This window comes from Microtus ochrogaster, chromosome 18, assembly GCF_000317375.1.
Source record: "Microtus ochrogaster isolate Prairie Vole_2 chromosome 18, MicOch1.0, whole genome shotgun sequence".
NCBI lineage: Eukaryota > Metazoa > Chordata > Mammalia > Rodentia > Cricetidae > Microtus > Microtus ochrogaster.
In genome coordinates, this window is record NC_022020.1 from 41,499,890 (window position 1) to 41,519,037 (window position 19,148).

The following is a 19,148-nucleotide window of genomic DNA, read 5'->3' on the forward strand; positions in this document are numbered from 1 at the left end:
AGCAGTGTTTCTTCCTAACGCTTCCGCCCTTCAGTCCAGGTCCTCACGCTATGCTGACCCCAACCACGATATTATTTTTGTTGGTACTTTATAACTGAAATTTTGGTACTGTTATGAATCATAACATAAATATCTGTGTTTTCCAGTGGTCTTAGGTGACTGTGAAAGGGCCATTCAACCCCCTAAAATGGTTATATGAACATAGGTTGAGAACCACTGCTCTACAGTATAGCTATAATAATCAAGACTGGTTTTAGCAGGGTGGTGGTGGCACACACCTGTAATCCCAGCACTCGGGAGGCAGAGGCAGGCGGATCTCTGTGAGTTCGAGGCCAGCCTGATCTACAAGAGCTAGTTCCAGGACAGGCTCCAAAACCACAGAGAAACCCTGTCTGGAAAAACCAAAGAAAGAAAAAATGAATAAAGGTATTCCAACATAACAGCACCCAGGGAAACACACACATGTCGATATAGTGGACTGACTTTTGACAAAGGCGCAAAGGCAACAGATTCAGAAAAGTTCTACAACAGCTGCACACAAAAACCATCTAGACATAAACCTCATGCCCTTCGTGCCATGCATTCAAATGGACTACAGACCTCGACGTAAGCGCAAAACTGAAAAACCTAAAGATGGCACAGAAGAAAATCTTGACGAAGACTTGACAAGGAGAGGGAAGGGAGAGGGGGGGCGAAACCACTGTGAGAGGAATAAAAGAGAGCTGCTGACTGGGAGCAAGTGTTTGTTATCTAAGATAGGCAAGGAGCTCTTCAGCTTCCATAGCAAAAAGCAAACCGTGTTTTGAATGGTCCAAGCATCTTAACAGACACACACCATCACAGATGACATACAAATGGCAAAAGTCCAGGAAGCACTGCCTTAACCCTCCTTGGGGAAATTCACCTAAAACAAGGTACTCATTCCAGGGGCCAAACTTCAGAATGTGAGAGCATTAAACGCCAGCGGGTGCAGGGTCGCAGGACCTTTTATTCATTGCTGGTGGGAATGCAAAAAATGGCTCAGCCACTTTGCAAAGGCAGTTTGACATCTGTTTTCATGAACATTTTATCAAATATTTGCCCAGATCCATAAAAAGTGCATCTTGTATATGAGCTCAACTATTCTTTTGAAAGCATAGGAAAATGCTAAACCTATGGGAAGCAAAAAGCAAAACAGTTTAGTGGGACTATGTAAAACCGAAGAGCTTCCTCATAGCAAAGGAGATGTTGGGGGGGGGGGGGAGTGCAGCTGTGAGCCTACATCGGACCAGCAAAGGAACAACCTTCCAATCAGCCACAGAAACCTCTGCTATGTCAATTCTTCACATTTCAAAATCATCTCAGACTTGAGCAGACATTTCTCCAAAAGGCATGAACAAATGGCCAACAAGTACATGAAAAGATGCTCAACACACTAGCCATCCAGAAAATGTAAATCAAACCACGATGAGATGCCATCTGATGCCTGCCTGCCTGCCTGCCAGAATGGTAACCATTATATAGAAAACAAAACACCGTGTTCTCTCTTGGATACTTACCCCCAAAATTGAAATCAGGATCTTACGATGAGTTTTGTACCCCCTTTTTTTCCTTTCGCTGTCAAGATGTGAAAATAAGTCTCTTGATGAAAGAGTGGATAAAGAAAACGAGGTGTGTGTGTGGGGGGGGATATTACACAAGTCTGAAAGAGAAGGGAGCCCTGCCATGTGCGATAGCTTGGATGACTGAGCATTGAGGCTAGGTGTAATCATCTTGAGAAAACATTCTCTTCTAGAGATGCTTATGCTACCTTTGGCTAACAATCTTAAAAAGCTAAGAAAGTTAACTGATACACTAAGGGTCACCTGCGTAGTGATTATAGATTATTTTGTTACATATTTTTCTTTATTCCCACATGGCCTTACATGAACCCATCCAGAATCCATACAGGGACACTTTATAGTCAGAAAACAAAAGCCATTTTGAGGACAATAATGAATGTATAAATCATTGCATTTGTTTGCTTATTTTGTAAGTGTAGTTTGTGTGTATGGGGGGATTGACGCGCCATGACTTGAATATGGAGGTCGGAGCACAACTTTGGGGAGTCAGTTCTCTTCTTTTCTCATGTGGGTCTTGGGTATAAAACTCTGGCCTTCAGGATGGGAGGCGAGTGCCCCATCCTCTGAATTATGCCATCATCTCTGAATGAATAATTCTGATTATGCTTTCTTTTTGTTCTGATTAGTTAAACACTAGCAAGGTGAGAAGGTAAGTTACTTGTAAAATATGATTTTTCAATAGATTTTTTTAAAATCAACAATAAGCGGAGGGAGTGGGAATTTGGATTGGTATTTTTTTAAGTAATAAAAAAATGAAAAAATCAACAATAAAGTATTTCTAGAGCTATCTTTCATTGTCTAAAGCAAACATAATCTATAAAAATGGCTCTGAAGCTCCACTACTCCCACTCACCCAGGTATTTAGCCTGAATCTCTTTGTTCCATGAATCTATCCAACAGTCAACAAATATGTATGCCTGGGCTTCTTCTATGCCAGGTGTGGAGGACAATGGAAGAGCAGTTAGTCACACTGAAGCTGCTCTCAGGACAGTGAGGCTAGAAAGGACAGTGGGCACACATCAACCCAGCTGAAGTTGACCACTGCCAAACCAGACTCACGACCTACAAAGAACTTCCTTCACACTTCAAATAAAACCTCCAGTTACCACACCACATTGGCTCCCTCTTTCCACCCAGCCTTTCGGGAAACGCACGAGAACACTAACAGAAGGAGAGCAGAAATTTAGAAAGCGGGGTATTGTGGAGACTAAAGTCTCCAGGTCCAGGGGACCTGAGTCCTGTGTCTCTATTAAAACAGAGATGGAGACAGCGAGCTTGCTTGGTTTCAGTGAAATTGGTGCCTAATAAACACTTAGGCACAAAGGAAGTGCTTATCAAATCAACCCTCTGTCTTATCCCAAACCCCACATGCTTACCCATAAACCAGAAAAGAATCAGGGGCAAAATGAAAAAAATCACTTCAGGAGGACTAATTTGGAGTGATAAAGAACCTCTGAAATTAATTGTAATGATTACTGTCTAACTCTAGAAATCTATGGATCGTACACTTTCAATGGACAGATTGCATGTTAAGTAAATTATATTTCAATAAAGCTATGAGAATTATTTTAAAAATCAATGAAATGCTTCAATTGATGTGTATAGATGGGTCACTAGCTATTCTCTGCAAATAATGAGATCATTTCCATGTTGTAATTATAAATGTATGTTCAGTTCAAAGTCACTGTAACATCAAGACTCATAAAATTTCTTTATAAATTCCTCCATTCAGGAGAAAAAAGTATGTTTGTTAGAGACGCACGGACGTGAGCACGCACATGAGCGCACACACATACACACACCACACACACACACACACACACACACACACACGCATGCATGCACTTGTGCATGCTTTCATCTTTTCTCACATCTAAGTCCAAAGAAAAATTTACTTTTGAATGTTTGAAGTTCTGTGTTCAAATATAGAAGTTTATCTTTGTGATAAAGTAACAAAAAAAAGGTGTTTGAATGTCTTTATAAAGTGAGTTCAAGGCTTCTGCTCTATTTACTTAACACCTGATGCCAACGCCACAGGATAGATACAGATAGCCAAAAATTAAACATTTGTCTAAAACCATGATGCTGAGTCCTACCTGAAAGGAGCATGTTACTCACACTGATAAGAGGAAAAGTGACAGTATTGGTTTTACAACAAAACACACAGTACCAATCCCTCATTGCCCCCACAGTTTGCACACATTACTTCATCAGAAAAGTGTGTGTGCACATCACAGGGTTCTGTTATTACAATTCTTTTTGTGTTTTTTTTTTTTTTGTTTCTGTTTTTCGAAACAGCCCTGGCTGTCCTGGAACTCACTCTGTAGACCAGGCTGGCCTTGAACTCACAGAGATCCACCTGCATCTGCCTCCCAAGTGGTGGGATTAAAAATGTGAGCCACCATGCCTGATTTCCATTTTTTTCCGTAAAGATGTTGCATCAACACTGTGGTTCACACCTGAAACTCCAGCTACTTAGCGAGCTGAAGCAGGAGGATGGCTTGTTCCTAGGACGATTTTGTAAAAACTATCTCAAAAGCAAAACAAAACCACCACCCCGCTCTCAGAAGAAGAGGTAGCTAAAGTGGTTGTGTTCAGTGAACACTAGCATTGGCTTTTGAGTTGGATTTCCCTTCCATGTCAATGTGCGCTCTGGAAGACACACCCTTCACTCTGCTCTGCCACCAGTGATGGTGGTTTTCAAGGGACCAATCAGCACTCTCATTGGCAGCCTCCTGGAGGGTCAGTAAAAAAGATTATTGAACAGTTCATGGCCAGTGCACACAGTGGTGCTAATTATAATTTGTAGTTCTTTCAGCCCCTCAACACCTCTGTGGGGAGTTGTAGAAGACCAAGGCTAGACCCTTTTCCTTACCCACAGAGTAATTAAACCATTATTTCCAGAAAACATGAACTGACAAACCTCAACTGAGCACTGGTCCCTAGCTCCAGCCACCATTTATCTCATTTGCTAGGACTGCAGGGTTACTAGTGATGGGAACGGATAACGAAGCATGCGAGTCAACAATGTCATTTCACGCCCCCGAGAATCACAGTCAAGTTTATACCAACACAGCTCTCAAAACAGTTTCTCACTTGGCGAAGCACCGCACAGAAAACGGGGCAGAAGCCTGGATTACTGCATAATCTCTCCTCAAATTAATCAGAAGTTTAAAAGAAATGTTCTGTTTGAAGTATTGGGATCAGGAAGTAAATGCAGCAGAGTGAGAATCTTACTACTGTATTTGAGGCTAGCCCCAATTATGCAGAGCAGTTGCCTTTCAGTGAGTTAGCCTGAAACTGCTTACACTGCACATTTATGACTTTGGAGATCCAAGAGAAATGGAATTTAAGAACATCTCTAGCGGTTAAAAAAAAAAAAGTCATTTATTTCTCCAGTTAATTACCTTTTGAACCATCATTTCCTAGATCTTCGTCTGTTTTCTTTTCTTTTTTTTCCTTTTCTTCCTTTTTCTTTTTTTCACTTGGAAACCAAAGGCACAGAACACCAAGTAAAGAAGTTTCTTTATGGCGTTCCTCCCGCCAATGTGATTCTGTCTCATTACAATCATACTCACTGTGCCACTGGCGTTCCACTGTCTCCTAGGAAATCCCCCATTGATGATCTAAGCAAGGTTTGTCTGCTTGCTTGTTTGTAGACAGGGTCTCCCTGGAGCCCAAGCTGGCCTCAAGCTCACATTTGTTCTGTCTCCTGAGTGCTGGAGCTACAAGTGAGATCCATTTTCTCCAGGATATATGCTACATTAACATCACTATTGGTTTCTGGCCTATTTCAAAATTAATTCAGCAGAAACGACAAAGGAATAAACCTATTGTGCCTGGCTCATTTGAAAACTCAACAGTAAGGTGCCTCATACTGTATTAGGAAGAGTGGTATCAGTCGGTTGTTCATGAAGACTGCCACTCAAATCCTCTGCGGTTCATTTGGATGGATGCTCAAGGCTCCCACCCACCCCCACTAGTAACTGAACAACTATGCTCCCCTGCCATACTTCCGCATCTTGGTAGATCTTATCAACTGTCAGGTAAAGGCAAATGTCCCTGTCCATTTTACTCTTGGGAACTTGAGACAATAAATATATAGGACGCCCTTAAAGAGAAGGAGCAAGGAACTTGCAGAGGACCTAGTGTCCTTTCTCCTCTTTTTTCTCCTCGACCTGTCTTTCTCCTCTGCCCCTCCGATCACCTCTGAAATATTAAAACACCAGTGACAGATCATCCACTAAACCAGACCAATGCACAAATCCAAGCCAACTCAGTGCCTAGGGTGGTACCTGGGCATCTGATGGTTCTAAACTCCATCCCGTCTCGAGTGACTTAATAGCACAGTACTGAGAACTCATGCTCTGTTTTTCTGCGGGTGTTCGAGGCCATCATGGGCAAATGCCAGCTTTCCTTTCTCTAAGTAACTTTACTGAGTTAACCATTAAGATCCTAAAGGGGAGGAGAATGACAGCTATAAGCAGGGACAGTGGGCACACATGAACCAAGTCTTTTCTCTCCTATGTGGCCACCCACCAAAAAAGGCCCAATAAGAAACATAACTGAGGGGATGGAGAGCTGGTTCAACAGTCAAGAATCCAATTCCCACCACACCCTGTGCACTGTAACTCCAGCTCTAGGGATCCAAACCCTTTTCGGGCTTCCTCAGCCACACCTGTGCTCATGGGCACACACCCAGAGAGGCACTCATGTACAGAAAACTAAGAATAAATAACAATTGTTAAAACCCCCACCTCAATAAAATGCAAAAGAAAACACATCGAGACACCTACACTCAAGCTCAACACACAACAGCGCTGGATCCACCGATTATTTTCCCATTTTTGTTTTAAGAGCATATTTTCAAACAAACTCTTTTACTTTAAGTGTGTGTGTCCCAAAAGCCACGGGTAAAATGTAATGGAAATTCCCCCTACATCTGTGAGTAATCTCGTACAATTCATCATGGCTCCTAAACACTCACCTCAAAGGAGAAAGATCAGACTACGGTAAGCAAACATCCACATGGAGTAATCGTTTCTCTCTCCTATTAAGCATATTCTGAAGCTGGCTAATTTTTTCCAGAAGCAACCAGACTATTAATACTTCATTCCTGAGCACAACTAGGTTTTCGAACCACCAGAAATTCACTACGGGCAGTGTCTAGAGGTGCAAAGACAGACTAAAGGAAGCTGACGCTAAAGAGGGCTTCCTAGAACACGAAGCAACTAAGTGTGTAACCTAATGACAAGTTCCGGTCTCACTATGGCTCCCACCCTCCACGAGGTTGCAGGAATATCCAAGAACCCCTGGAGACCGGACTATGGATTCTTGAAATTCTAGGGTCTGAAAACACAGGCGTATACAACCTCCACACGTGTGAATGCAGCATCAAATTAAATTTGGGGAAAGACCACCCGTTAGGGCAGCACTGGAGGATCTGACTCAACTCAGTGTAAAGGCACCTGACAATTTTATAAGTGTGGGGACAAGCAGGTCTTTCTTTAGTGAAACCTCGTAGGACAAATTATTAGAGCTTGCTTTGCCCTCCCCTTCCCTCAAAACCGTCCACTTTTGAGCTCTGCAAAATAATTGGCTCCAAATGTCTTTGCTCTGTGTCTTTCTTTATTTTTCCTGAAAAGAAGTTAATAGTCAATTGAGTTTAATTTTTAAATTGGTGCCAAGGCCTTAAGCACACGGTACCAAGAAAGAAATAAAAAAGTAAATGCCTCTTTCTTGAAAATGGGTGTGTATTAAATCCATGTCTTAGGACCCAAGCCTTCATAAAGAAAGGTTCTTTAATTCTACAGAGGTCAGAAATTCAGCTTGTTCAGCACGAACAACCCTATGAATGGCTCTGGCTCCTTAAGGCAGCACAGTGAACAGCAGCACCAGCCATGTCCTGGCACATGTGGGGTGGCAAGGAGCCTGGACCTGCCCATGGTTGGCTACTCTGTCTTTCTTCTACAACTGTGAGTCAGTGCAGAGACACCCATAGATATGCCTGGGTGGAAACCGAGAAAACCAATTATATCAAAGTCTGGAAAGGACCAGGCATGGTGGCACATGCTTAGAATCCCAACAGGCAGAAGGCAGAGGCAGGTGGATCATGAGTTCAGTGTCAGCCTCCAGTACAGAGTGAAACTCTGGCCCAAAAAAGACTGTTTGCTTGTTTGTTTAAAATCAAAAACTGTCTTTTAAAGGCTAGGGTGGCAGTGGTAAGGGTTTATTTCTATATTATCAAAACAGCATCTTTAAGCTCTTTAAACATAAAGCCAGAGTATCAGAATTCTACTTTAATTCATGTACTGCTTTGGCTTTTAATCGCAACCTCTCAACTCCCCTGCTCTAAATAATCCACTTTTATTAGAGGCCAAGGTTAAAAGTCAAAACTAAACAGGTTTCTAGGCAAGCTGAAAAATACCCCAAACTGTCCTGGAAAGCTATGGCTAATTTTCTAACAGCTACCACCCAGCGAGGTGACAGGGTAGGAAGGCTGCCCTACTCCACACTTACATAAATAAGATCACGACAAGCAAGAAGCCCATTAGGAAACAGGAAGACAACACCTCACTTTAAAGAGTGAATTTCCCAGGAAATCTCCATTTCAAGTATATGGAAGTCAAGCCACATTTCCCCCCCTTGTTGCTGAAAATCTTTATGTAACTAACTGTGATGTTGCTAATGTCTTGATTTGCTGTCTACAAAAGAGGGGTCGACCTGAACCCCTTCTTCACTACTCCTGCCTTACAGGAAGAACCCTAAGACGGAAAACTGGAAACCTGGGGGGGGGGGGTCCTGAACCAACAGGCAAGGATGAGGAGAGCTTCTATCTGCTCTCCACCATCCTCCAAGCCCCGCATTCTAGGAGGACTGGGCTAATAGGCTTTCCAGAATGGTGACAAACCCAAACTAAACCTTCAAAGATGTTTTGACTGATGCTTAGTTTTAGGAGAAGATTGGAAAAAAAAAAAAAAGTCAAATAAAATTTTAGGGATCATCACTTCCACTTAGACAAGAACTAAGCCAGGAGCTGCTGTTTTTACTTCCTTTTACTGTATAACGGATTGTTTTTCTTCATTATTGGCATCAGCTGCAATCCTTGTTTTGAATAATTAAGAAACAGACCATACAAGAATGCATATAATGTTATAGAATCCAAAGTTTTCTCCAATGATCTGTTTTTTTTCCCCTTGAAACAACCAGAAATAAAATATTTTTTTCTGCCCAGCAATAAACCCCTCATAGTGGCACACCCAGGCTTCCCTGGCATGTGTCCTACCTTTGATTTTACATGAGAATGCATAAGGATGCAAAAATCAACCTTCCTCCTTAACAAGTCCAACGAATGATGCAGTCTCCGCCCACTGTTGTCAATCTCAGTCTTGTCCCGTCTCTTCTCACAGACGTCCAGATATACGCAGCTGCCATCCACCTCTATTACCCTTGACCAACCTCGCTGAAGGGAGAGAGGTTCCCATGCTCATGGTCTACTGCGCCTCTTCAAACAACTAATGTGTTCCCTCCTTCAACCCCCTCTTCTCGCTGTACAGGGAGCAGACTGCTCTTGCTCTCTGGGAGTTGCTTCTCAAGTAGCTTCTGGCTTGTTAGTGATGCATGCCACTTGAAAAGACTCCACACACCATGTGCTACGAGACACAGCAAACTGATTTGGACCCACTGACTATCTGCATGGCCGGTACTATGACTTACATTCCCAGAGGCGATGATAGATGGATCTGAGTTTCCCAGGTGGTGGTTCCCTGGTGACTAAAGGGCTGCACTTGCTAAACGGTTTGCTGAGCTAAGGGTCTGTCGGGGGGCACAGAAGAGAAGACTGGCTCAACTGGGCCTTAAATCTTTGACCTTAGCTTCATTAGCTCTGAGCACCAACCAGCCTCAGCTCCATCATGACAATGGCCCTGGCTCCACACAAGGAGCACCGATACATTCAGAAGGTAGGCAGATGTAGAAGACTCCACAGAAACAGACAAACTGGCTGGCACACCACAAATAAAATGAACTTTAGCTCCGCCTCCTTGATACCTGGTAGGAGAAAGCTGCTCCTGACGTCGCTTCTCACAGAATCTCCGTGTTAGCCCTCAGGATGGAGAAGCATTTTTAGGCTCTGACATATTTATAAGGTAAAAGCAGCCAGGAACAGGACGATTAAGCATCGTTATTTAAACCAAGTCAGAGCACCTACCAACCGCCTTTCTGTCCTCTCAAACCACAAAGCAAATAAATCCCCCTCACAGATGGACAGAGATACACCATGGAGAAGAGGGCAGAGGGAGATAAAATAAAAATAAATGATATTTACCTTCTTCTGTTTCATGCCACACGATCCCTTCCAAATTGACACTGGTCCCAGGTTCACAGGGCCCAAGACACTCTGGCTCTGTCACTACTCCAACTTCACACGTATTGACCCCCACGGACCGAGTCCGAACCAAAAGCTGCTCGACTGGCGCTGCAATATTGGATGAAGATGGGGAAAAGTAGGAGGGCAGAATCTGAGGTGCGAGACCGCTGGCAATCGGCGGCGGTGGGGCCGGCACTGTAAACAGGGGGTCAACCTGAAAGACAGACAGGCTTACTGCAGGGGTGATGCATTCTGGGAATTCGCTGTAATGCAATCTTCTTACATGGCTTCTAGAACAGATCATCATTCTACATTCCATTTGCAATTACCATAGGCTCTGAGTGCTTTCGTGGATGCCAAAATATAAGCAGAACAGAATTGAGTGGTTCGTGTTTTCAAGTCCAGGAAGGTGAAGACCAGAGCTCTCGCTTCCCGAATGAGAAGCAAGGCCTTCTAAATTCACCAACGGGACAATCTTTTAGTCTCCGGAGACGTGAATGAAATTGCGTTGTAAAATCAACACTATTTCCCACTCATAGAGAAACCTCATTTTCAAAATGATAACGTTGTCTAAAGGAGAAACTGATAAACACGAATAAACAACAATATCTGTGTTATTGGACATTTAAGTGAAGGAGATGGACTACGATTGTTCTCAGAGTACTTTACAACCCATAATGAATTAAATCACTACTAAAATATATTAACTTACTCTGCCAAATGTATAAAATTTATAACTTGATTATACACACTAAAGCACGTAAGCTGAATATTAGCCTGTGTTAAGAATCAATTCCTAATTAAGTGTTGTAGCGTGAAGTTTAGCAGGAATTCATAAAGAGGATAAATAAATGCGTGCGCCTGCATCCAGACTACCTGAGCCTCCCCACCCACAAAGCCTTCGATGACTGAGGAGCTCAATCAAGGTTTGGTAGCCCCCCTACAACACACACCCTAATCCAAAGAAATGGATACCACAGCCAAGTAAGAGGCCTTGAAGTACAAGAAATTCCCTTTTGCATCCCTAACCCCAGAAGGACAGCAAAGGTGCTCTGCCCAAGTTGAGAGGCCTGACTGTGATGAAACCAGAGCCCACAAACGCCCTAGACAGATCACCAGCCATTCACGTGACTCACTTAACAACTACTAGCTAGGACTGTTAATGAGCAGCACGGATCTGACCTTGGAAAGCTGTGGAGAAGACTCAGAGGAACACACCTGTGTACTAGGACTCCAGATGCCCTATGCACCGTGTGCAGACAGGGCCTCAGTTCAAGGGACAGCATCTCGGGCTCACGATCCGCCGGGTAGACAGTGAATGTTAAGAAGGATCCACAGACGGTTGACCTAGTAAAACTTGATCTCATCTGCTGTGCATACATCCCTTGCTTCATCAAGTCCCTTTGCAGTCTTTTGGCTAGAGATTTAACATTATAGTCTTTGTTGCTTAGAGAGGACAAAAACTAATAAAATAGGTATTTCAATTGGGTCAGAAGAGGAGCTGTGCTCCTTGAACTGGGGAGGCAGTCATCTGTGTGGGCTCTTGGATGAACTGACCAGAGGATCCTCTACAATTGCATACCACCTACAATGATCAACTGACATGCACTTGCCTGAGCGATTCTAGAGGCCAGAGAGCAGCCCTCCACCCATCTGCATGTTAAAGAAACTTAATTTCCTGCTCTCAAAGCTGCCATAAAACTTCTTTTGCACCATACTTTTTTATTGTTCTGACCGCAGAGTCCCAGAAAGAAAAGCCCCTGGCAGGACCAAGTCCCCAGAAGGTGATTTATGCCTTCGAGAAACATAGCAGAGCATGAATCAAAGCTCCCACTGAATGCTCCTGTTTAAAAATGGGGGCTGACAAATGAGGGAAGGGGTTCTGAGGAAGAAAATTAAGGAGGCGGTGGCGGTGGCGGGGAGGAGACATGAGCTCAATCCTAACTACAGCTTTTATTGCAACTAAAAACCTGCGTGAGGTAAGAAGAATTGCTCTCCGAAATTAAAAAACGGCAAGATGATGTAAGGTGATAAGAAGCTATCGGGACAACGTGGAACCGTTTTACTGAAAATAGCGTCAGGCGGCCTGATCCACAGCCCACACTAAAGATGAGAACAAAGACAGCTTGAGTTGATGAGTAAGAAAATGGACCAAAGTAAAAGAAGTGAGGAGCCAAGAGAGCAGGGATGCAGCTCTGGGAGGTGAGGACTGGACAGAGAATGAATGGGGCCTTTCTGGATGCAGCATGAGTTCACTCTGGGCTTCTGGCTCCCGGCCTGACACAGTCCTAATCCTTTCACAGAGGCCCACTTTCCCTCGCTGGGAAATGGATTCTTCAGCCTCCTAATACCGCTAGCAATGTCTATTTCACTTGTTTCGGCACTGAACCCCCATTTCAACCCAATCCCACTTATAGACAGACCGATCGATAATACATCCCATGATATTGGTGATACTTACGTAAATTTTTTTAAAAAATCAGGTTTTTGTTGTGGGGTTGCTGCTGCTGCTGCTGCTGGGGCCAGACCTAGGGCTGGAGCAGGTTCAACCCACGCTCTATCACTGCTCATATTTCTGAAAAATTTGGGTGTCCTGAGAACAAAGGCCTCCAAATAAGCTGGCTGTGGTTGTTTCCTTGAACACAGTCCAAATGTCATGATCTAAGCTGAGTCAGTGATAATGTGGAAACCGCATCCAACAGTTTTCAAATAAGGAAATGAGGGATCAGAGGCTCTGACTATAAATATGAACGTACTCATAAGATGATAATAGTCTAAAGCCTTTAACACTGGGTATCTCAAATATTCAGAGCTTTGATTGTCAAAGTGAAGTCTTGTCTCACTTTCTCTATAATCCTGGTTTTTCTTCTGGAGCTCAAATCTCCTGTTGCCAGAATAACTAGCCCTTGCCCTACCCTGCGTTCTACTCCACTGCCCTCTGAGTCCCGCAGAGGGGGGGGGGACACAGAGACCACCCACGTGGCCTCCAGCAGCCCCTTCTCCCCTAGAGGTCACCACATGGAAGGAGGGTTTTGGGGGCAGGAGTTACAGCCACTCCCGGAGTGTTTTACTTGGCAGATATGGTATTTTTAAAAGCATTCCTCTTATTTACCAATCCTTAAGAGCTTAGAGTAGAATCTGAATTTCCATTAGCTCAAATGATGATTGGAGAGCTTGCTTCACGAGCCCACACTCCTCAGCAGTCACACGAAGCTCTATATGTCTGTGCCTTGAGCCTTTGCGTTTCAGCAAGAAAGCCATCTAGACCAACCCACCCAACTCTAGGGGAGCTTGTGTCCCATATATTGTGCAAGAACAAAAAGCTAGCACCAGTGTTAGCCAGGGGAGAAGGGAAGAACACACTGTGGTGGGAAATTCCCAAGAGAATCACCTATCACGGGAAGTTAAAATGGAGAGGAATATTCAGAGACCATGGCTAGTATTTCCAGCTAGGTAATGTCCCAGTGGAGCTGTCCCTCTGAAAAGATTTAAGTTCTCTCATGGGCATCATGGTGTTACACACAGAAAGCAGGGTCTTAAAGGATATTGCATAGTTAGTTTCATGTTTGTTGTGGCAGGGGCTCCTAAAACAGAATAGTCTGGCTTCAATCTGGGGACTCCCCTTCTTCCATCTCCCTATTGTTGGGATTTCAAGCTTTCACTGCCACACCAGGCCTCAGTAGTGATCAAGTTCGCGATGCCTTGATCTCTCAGGTCACTGATGCACACTGACCATAATTTCTTCAGCCAGTGAAGTCTGTTAATGCAGAGGTTGGTAACAGGCCTGCCTGATGGGAGGCAGCAGCTTCTGAGCAGGACAGCTGGGGCGTGGGATCCAGAGTTTTGTGAGCAAGGAGTTCAGGGTTCAAGTCCTGCCTCTACCAGTTCATGTTCAGGGGACTCTGAGCCAGTGATGGAACATCAGAACCAGAATCTAAGAAATGGGGATGGTAATGACCATTGCCCCCACTGGGGCGCAGGGAAGACTGAGATAACCCATTTAAAAAGAGGTGCTCAGCTCAGGGTACAGCTCAGTACACACTGCCTTAAGGGTTTGGGGAGTTCCCAGTCTGATATTCCAGCTCTCTAAACCGTGCACACGGCGTTACAAGGCTGCTTTCTACATGCTACTATATTTAACATAAATCTGTAATCCCCTCCAAATGCATGGCTAAGTGCGGGGAAAGTGTGGTAAAAGTATAAGAAAAGGGGGCTTAACCCAGAGAAGCTCAGCCCGGGAAATGCGGCTTTCGACCACTGCCACCTGGCAGTAGCCTGCTGGCGCAATCCACCCCCATTTACAGTTTCCTGGCAATGAGAGCACCCCCGAGGTCCTGGTGAGTCCTGAATTACTCCAAGATCTCTCCTCCTATCTCCAGGCTCCCCTCTCTTCCTCCCATGGCCTCGCCCAAAGTACTTCTGCTCACCTCAAAGCCCTCCACACTCACTAAAGAACTACTTGATCTGTTAAACTCTGTGTGACCTGCTCCGAAAAGAATGGGCCCCAAATCCCTGTGTCCCAAGTCTGCAAGCTGCATCAAAGGAATCAATCAACACTAATTAAACAATCACAAATAGATCGAAACGGCAACTTCAGCTGTAGAGCTGTGTTCAAGGGAAAAGTGCAAAAGGCTGGACTTTAATGGTAACGGGGCGGTGCAGACAAAGGTCTTTAGAGCTGGAATCCTAGCGTGGCCATTCACTATGGGACCTCAGGCATTTGATCTCTGTGTGACTCCGTCTTCATCTGAAGAAAAACAGAAATAGCACCCAGCTAATGTGACATGGAGTCATACAAGCAACCTGAGTTCAGGGCGTAGGGCAGAGTAACACTCACTAAGTAGGAGCTAGTCCTGCCATTAATATCATTACCATCGTTGCAAATATATCTCAGACCTGAATGAAAGGAAATTGATGGGTGGTTTGGTCCTGTGAGGCCAAAGGTTAGGCTTTACTGCACTCAACAGCAATTCAAGTGAGACAACTCTGCATGGCTTCCTAGAGGAAGAAACATACTCCTAATCAGATGGTCCTCATTTAAAACTCACTGTATTAATAACGAGAATTAAAGATCGGAACAAAAGTACTGGCAGTTTTAGCCAGGGTTCCTTTGTCAACGCTCTTGTCTGTCATCTTGATGGGATAGTGATGCAACCTAGCAGAGGCCAATATAGGAAAGCAGCCATCTTCCAGTTGGGGGAAGGGAAAGAAGAAAAAAAAAAAGACTCGTAAGTCTAACAGCTGGTGGTGGCAGCCTGTCAAACTGAGGAAAGTTAATGTCAAGAACAGACGCGCCGCAGTCTCTCACTGTTATTTTTGCATGATTATTCCCAGGTGTTGGTGCACGCTGTGCAGTAGCCTGGCTATTTATCACGCCAGAGAGCCTAAGAGCAGGGGGCGGGGGGAGCAGAGAGGGCGGAGGGAGGCGGGGAACAGAAGGTTATTTACACAGATAGCGGCACTTAGTGTGTGTAATCAGAGGTGGGGGAGGGGAAGGGACGACGGCTCTGCAGAGGTCCTGGTAATATTTTCTCTCTTCACCTTATTTCAAGGGCTTCCTGAGTGCTGATGAGCCAGGAAGGCTCCGAGGCTGGAGTGCCGGTGGTGGCTGCTTTTCATCATCCAGCGTTTGCTTGTGTCTACAGTGCCAGGAAGCCCAACGCTAAACCCGAGGGGTCTCCCGGGCACGGATGAGGGGCACTGCCGCAGACACTCTAGACCAACAAAGACGCATCCACGTGGCTCTGCTGCAGGAGGCAGCCGGGGCTGCAGACAGGGGAGCCTCCTCACTGCAGAGACCACCCCCACCCGGATTGGCCTGCATCAGGGCTGAACCCTGACAGGGCGACGTGGCCTGGGTTCCTTCCATCTGTTCTCACAAATCTCCACGAGTCCTGTCGTTAACCCCTCAATCCTAGGATTCTCAGACTGCCAACTGCCAGAGGCAGGAGGAGTGTGGTGTTTCATTTTCGCACAGAGTCAATGTTTTGATTCTCTGAGCATGCTGGGGCATGGGTACTTAAGGCTCTCATTTTCTTCAGATCCTAGCATTTGGCTGCTTTATTAGATTGCCCAGTCGCCTCTTAATTCTAAAAGCATTAGGCAGAAGACCGCTCTGCTGTAAGTGGAAACCTCTGCCTTTTGGAGGTGACCAAAGCCTGCTGATGGCAGAAAATCTGGGCTATGCATCTGCTTGACGTCACTGTTTCCTTAACAGAGTGGGGTCGGTTTAAAAACATGTTCCTTAGACACGGATACTCTAGCCAAAATTAACTACGCTCGAGTTTCCATCCCAGGGAACAAACCAGAACAGATCCAACTTTGGTCATTATTCTTAGTTAGGCCTCCCCTAAATGTGGTAGACACTTCTGAGAGGCAGGATGAAAGCAGTTTTTGCTCTGGAGCTTGCAGTGCAAACAGGAAGGGGGGTGGAGGGGACAAACTCACGCTAATGATTTAAGGGTCCAGTTCTCTTCTAACCCAGAGTCTCAGCCACTACCAACCACTTTGCAGAAACAGAACAGGATCCCAAAGCAGGGGCAACTTATCCAAGGATCTAAAATTCAAGACCAAAGCCCGGCCTGCACAGGGCTTTCCACTTGTTTGTACAGAGTTCACACCCTGAGCTACTGTTTAACACACACGGTGTTTAGGGATTAGAACAGTTTTCAAACAGACATCGGAGGCAGGATTACACTGTGTACTCATTTTTCTTTTTCATTTAATCTTCACAAAATTGTGAGGAGGTGAGAGTGGCCTTGAAGGGTCTCTTAGAGTGGGTGGCCAAGCCGGAATTTGAACCAACCTAGGTCAACCAAAAGTAACCTCATCTAAATGTAAAAGAGAGCGTGAGATAGAAAGCCTCCTTCGAAGGGAATTTCTGAGCTTATTTTTCTGTACCCAGGAAGTCATACACCTGAAGCTCTTTTAATGCCTACAGTTTAAAACTCTCCCATACTGTGACCCCTCCAGAACCCCTCCCCCACTCCTAGGCAGAGGCGATGACTCAGCAGTTAGGAGCTCTCTGTACCTGAGTTCCAATCCCCCGAGCCCATGAAAAGAATTTGGGCATGGTTGAGCACACACCTGTAAATCCTGTGGTGGAGAAGTGGGTGGCGGAAGAGAAAGAAAGATAGCTGGGGCTTTCTGGATATTATACCAGCTCAGTTCTTGTGCCAAGAGCCCTCAGGGGGTATGCAGAAACACACCCGTGTACGTACACACACACACACACACACACACACACACACACTAGCTCCGCGGTAGAGCACTTGGTGGAGCATGTGTGAAACCCTAGGCTCAATTGCCTGCACTGAGAGAGAGAGAGAGAAACAGCCACCTGAAACCACAGCTGGGACACTGCCAAAGTCTAGCCATGACCATAGCTGTGCTCCCCTGGGGCCAAGAAGACTGCTCCCATTCCCAGCCAAGACAAACAGAAGGCTGGACACACAGAATGCCAACAATCTAGGCTCTGCTTGATGCTGCTTCAGGGGAAGGGTGTCACTAGCCATCAGGAATAACCTCAGAGGTGGCCCTATGTGCAAGCACACGTAGAGAATATGCTTAAACAACAGCATGACTTTCAGCTTCCTTGTCTAGCCTTGGCTGTTTTCCAAGCACCATCCAAGGTCTGAGTGTGTACAGACAGTGTAATTACACCACTCAGCCCAATGCTTTCAATTGTGTTTTGCTTTGTTTTGTTCTGAAGCTAAACTAAATCTCCTCTCAAAGATGCTCACTGTAGAATTTTATAGGCATCTGGGCCTCAAGAACTCTTCCAGCACACCGTATCAGTTGTCACATACTTAGCCTCGCTTGTGCTCCCGGAAAGACTGCTGCCCCCACCGCTGAGCCACAGGCAATCTGTTCTCAAAGGGCCACTGACATTTTTCACTGCTCAGAGTGGGGTGTGCTTTAAATAGTGGCGGTAAATGGTAGGAGTTTTCATATCTGGTTCAGAGGGCTTCTCTGGTCTCCTCTCGTCGCATCTCCAAAGATGCCGAAAACAAAAACAAACCACAGGGAAAGGCGGTGGCGATCACAAGCGGTACTGGAAAGGCCTTCTTCCTTTTGGGAAGAGTCCTTTTACTGTCTCCTTGGTATAAAGTCGAAATTTCACCCAAATTGCATTTCTACCAATTAAGTTTCATTCCTTCCCTTGACAGAGACAGCGCAGAGGTGAGCTCGGAGGCTGTTCCTCAGAGGATGCCTATGGGAGCCAACGAGCCAGCTTCAACTCAGCTGAACAAGGCATGTGCTTCAGGAGCTGATGTGCACACTGCCTGCGGCTCCAGGGTTCCTAAATCCCTATGAAGTCAGGTTGAAAAAGGGGGACCAACGGCCATGTCTCACCTCACTCTGCCAGATGTGGACATACTTCTTGAAGGAAGGACAGATGGGGAAGAAAGTCTATTTGGAGAAAATCCTTTTTTTTTTTTCCTGCTCTCAACTAAAATCCTTTCTCTACCCAGGTTAGGTGACTTCTTCCAACCACCCAAATGGACTCCTGTAGAAGTGTACGCATTTGAATTATCCAATATATCTGCTGGTGACAAATGACAAGGGACTGCCTGAGTCATATCAGGCCCTCAGTGTCTTGCAAAGGGTCAGAACTTGCTTTACCAAAGCACCATGGGTCAACCCACAGAGACTGACAATTTTAACTTTGTCTATCTTGGTACCAATACCTACCTATGTTTAAGGACACAATATAATTCCTACCATGCCTCTACTGAAAGGCAGATGTGAGTCTCCTCATTTGATTTGGAAATGAGTCCAAAGGAGAAGCTGCCTGCTCAGGTAGGAAAAAGAAAGAAAGAAAGAAAGAAAGAAAGAAAGAAAGAAAGAAAGAAAGAAAGAAAGAAAGAAAGAAAGAAAGAAAGGAGGAAAGAAGGAAAGAAGGAAAGAAGGAAAGAAAGAAGGAAAGAACCAATAAAAAAGGAACAAAGGGAAAAAAGGAGAGAGAAAGAAAGAAAACAACAAACACAGCAGAAACCATGAATTTCCCAGTAATGTCTGTAAGCACCCACCTCCAAGTTCACGGTCACATAAATTCTACTATGTGCTTGGTGTTAGAGATCAGACTCACCCAGGGCTTCAAGCCTATTAGGTAAGTTCCCAGTCCCATAATACAACCTTATTCTCACAAAGTTCTACACGAGTAAATTGCAGTTCCC

At 44.9% G+C, this 19,148-nt stretch overlaps 1 protein-coding gene across 3 annotated transcripts in view; it reads right to left on the reverse strand.

Annotated features, from left to right (window-relative positions):
* Znf608 (zinc finger protein 608) overlaps window positions 1-19,148 on the reverse strand; it is a 111,345-nt gene that overhangs the window by 52,403 nt on the left and 39,794 nt on the right. For all 3 annotated transcript variants that reach the window (XM_026783472.1, XM_005356118.2, XM_026783473.1), the window contains exon 3: window positions 9,928-10,183. In XM_026783472.1, coding sequence (XP_026639273.1) covers window positions 9,928-10,183 — 256 coding nt within the window. The remainder of the gene's footprint in view (window positions 1-9,927; window positions 10,184-19,148) is intronic.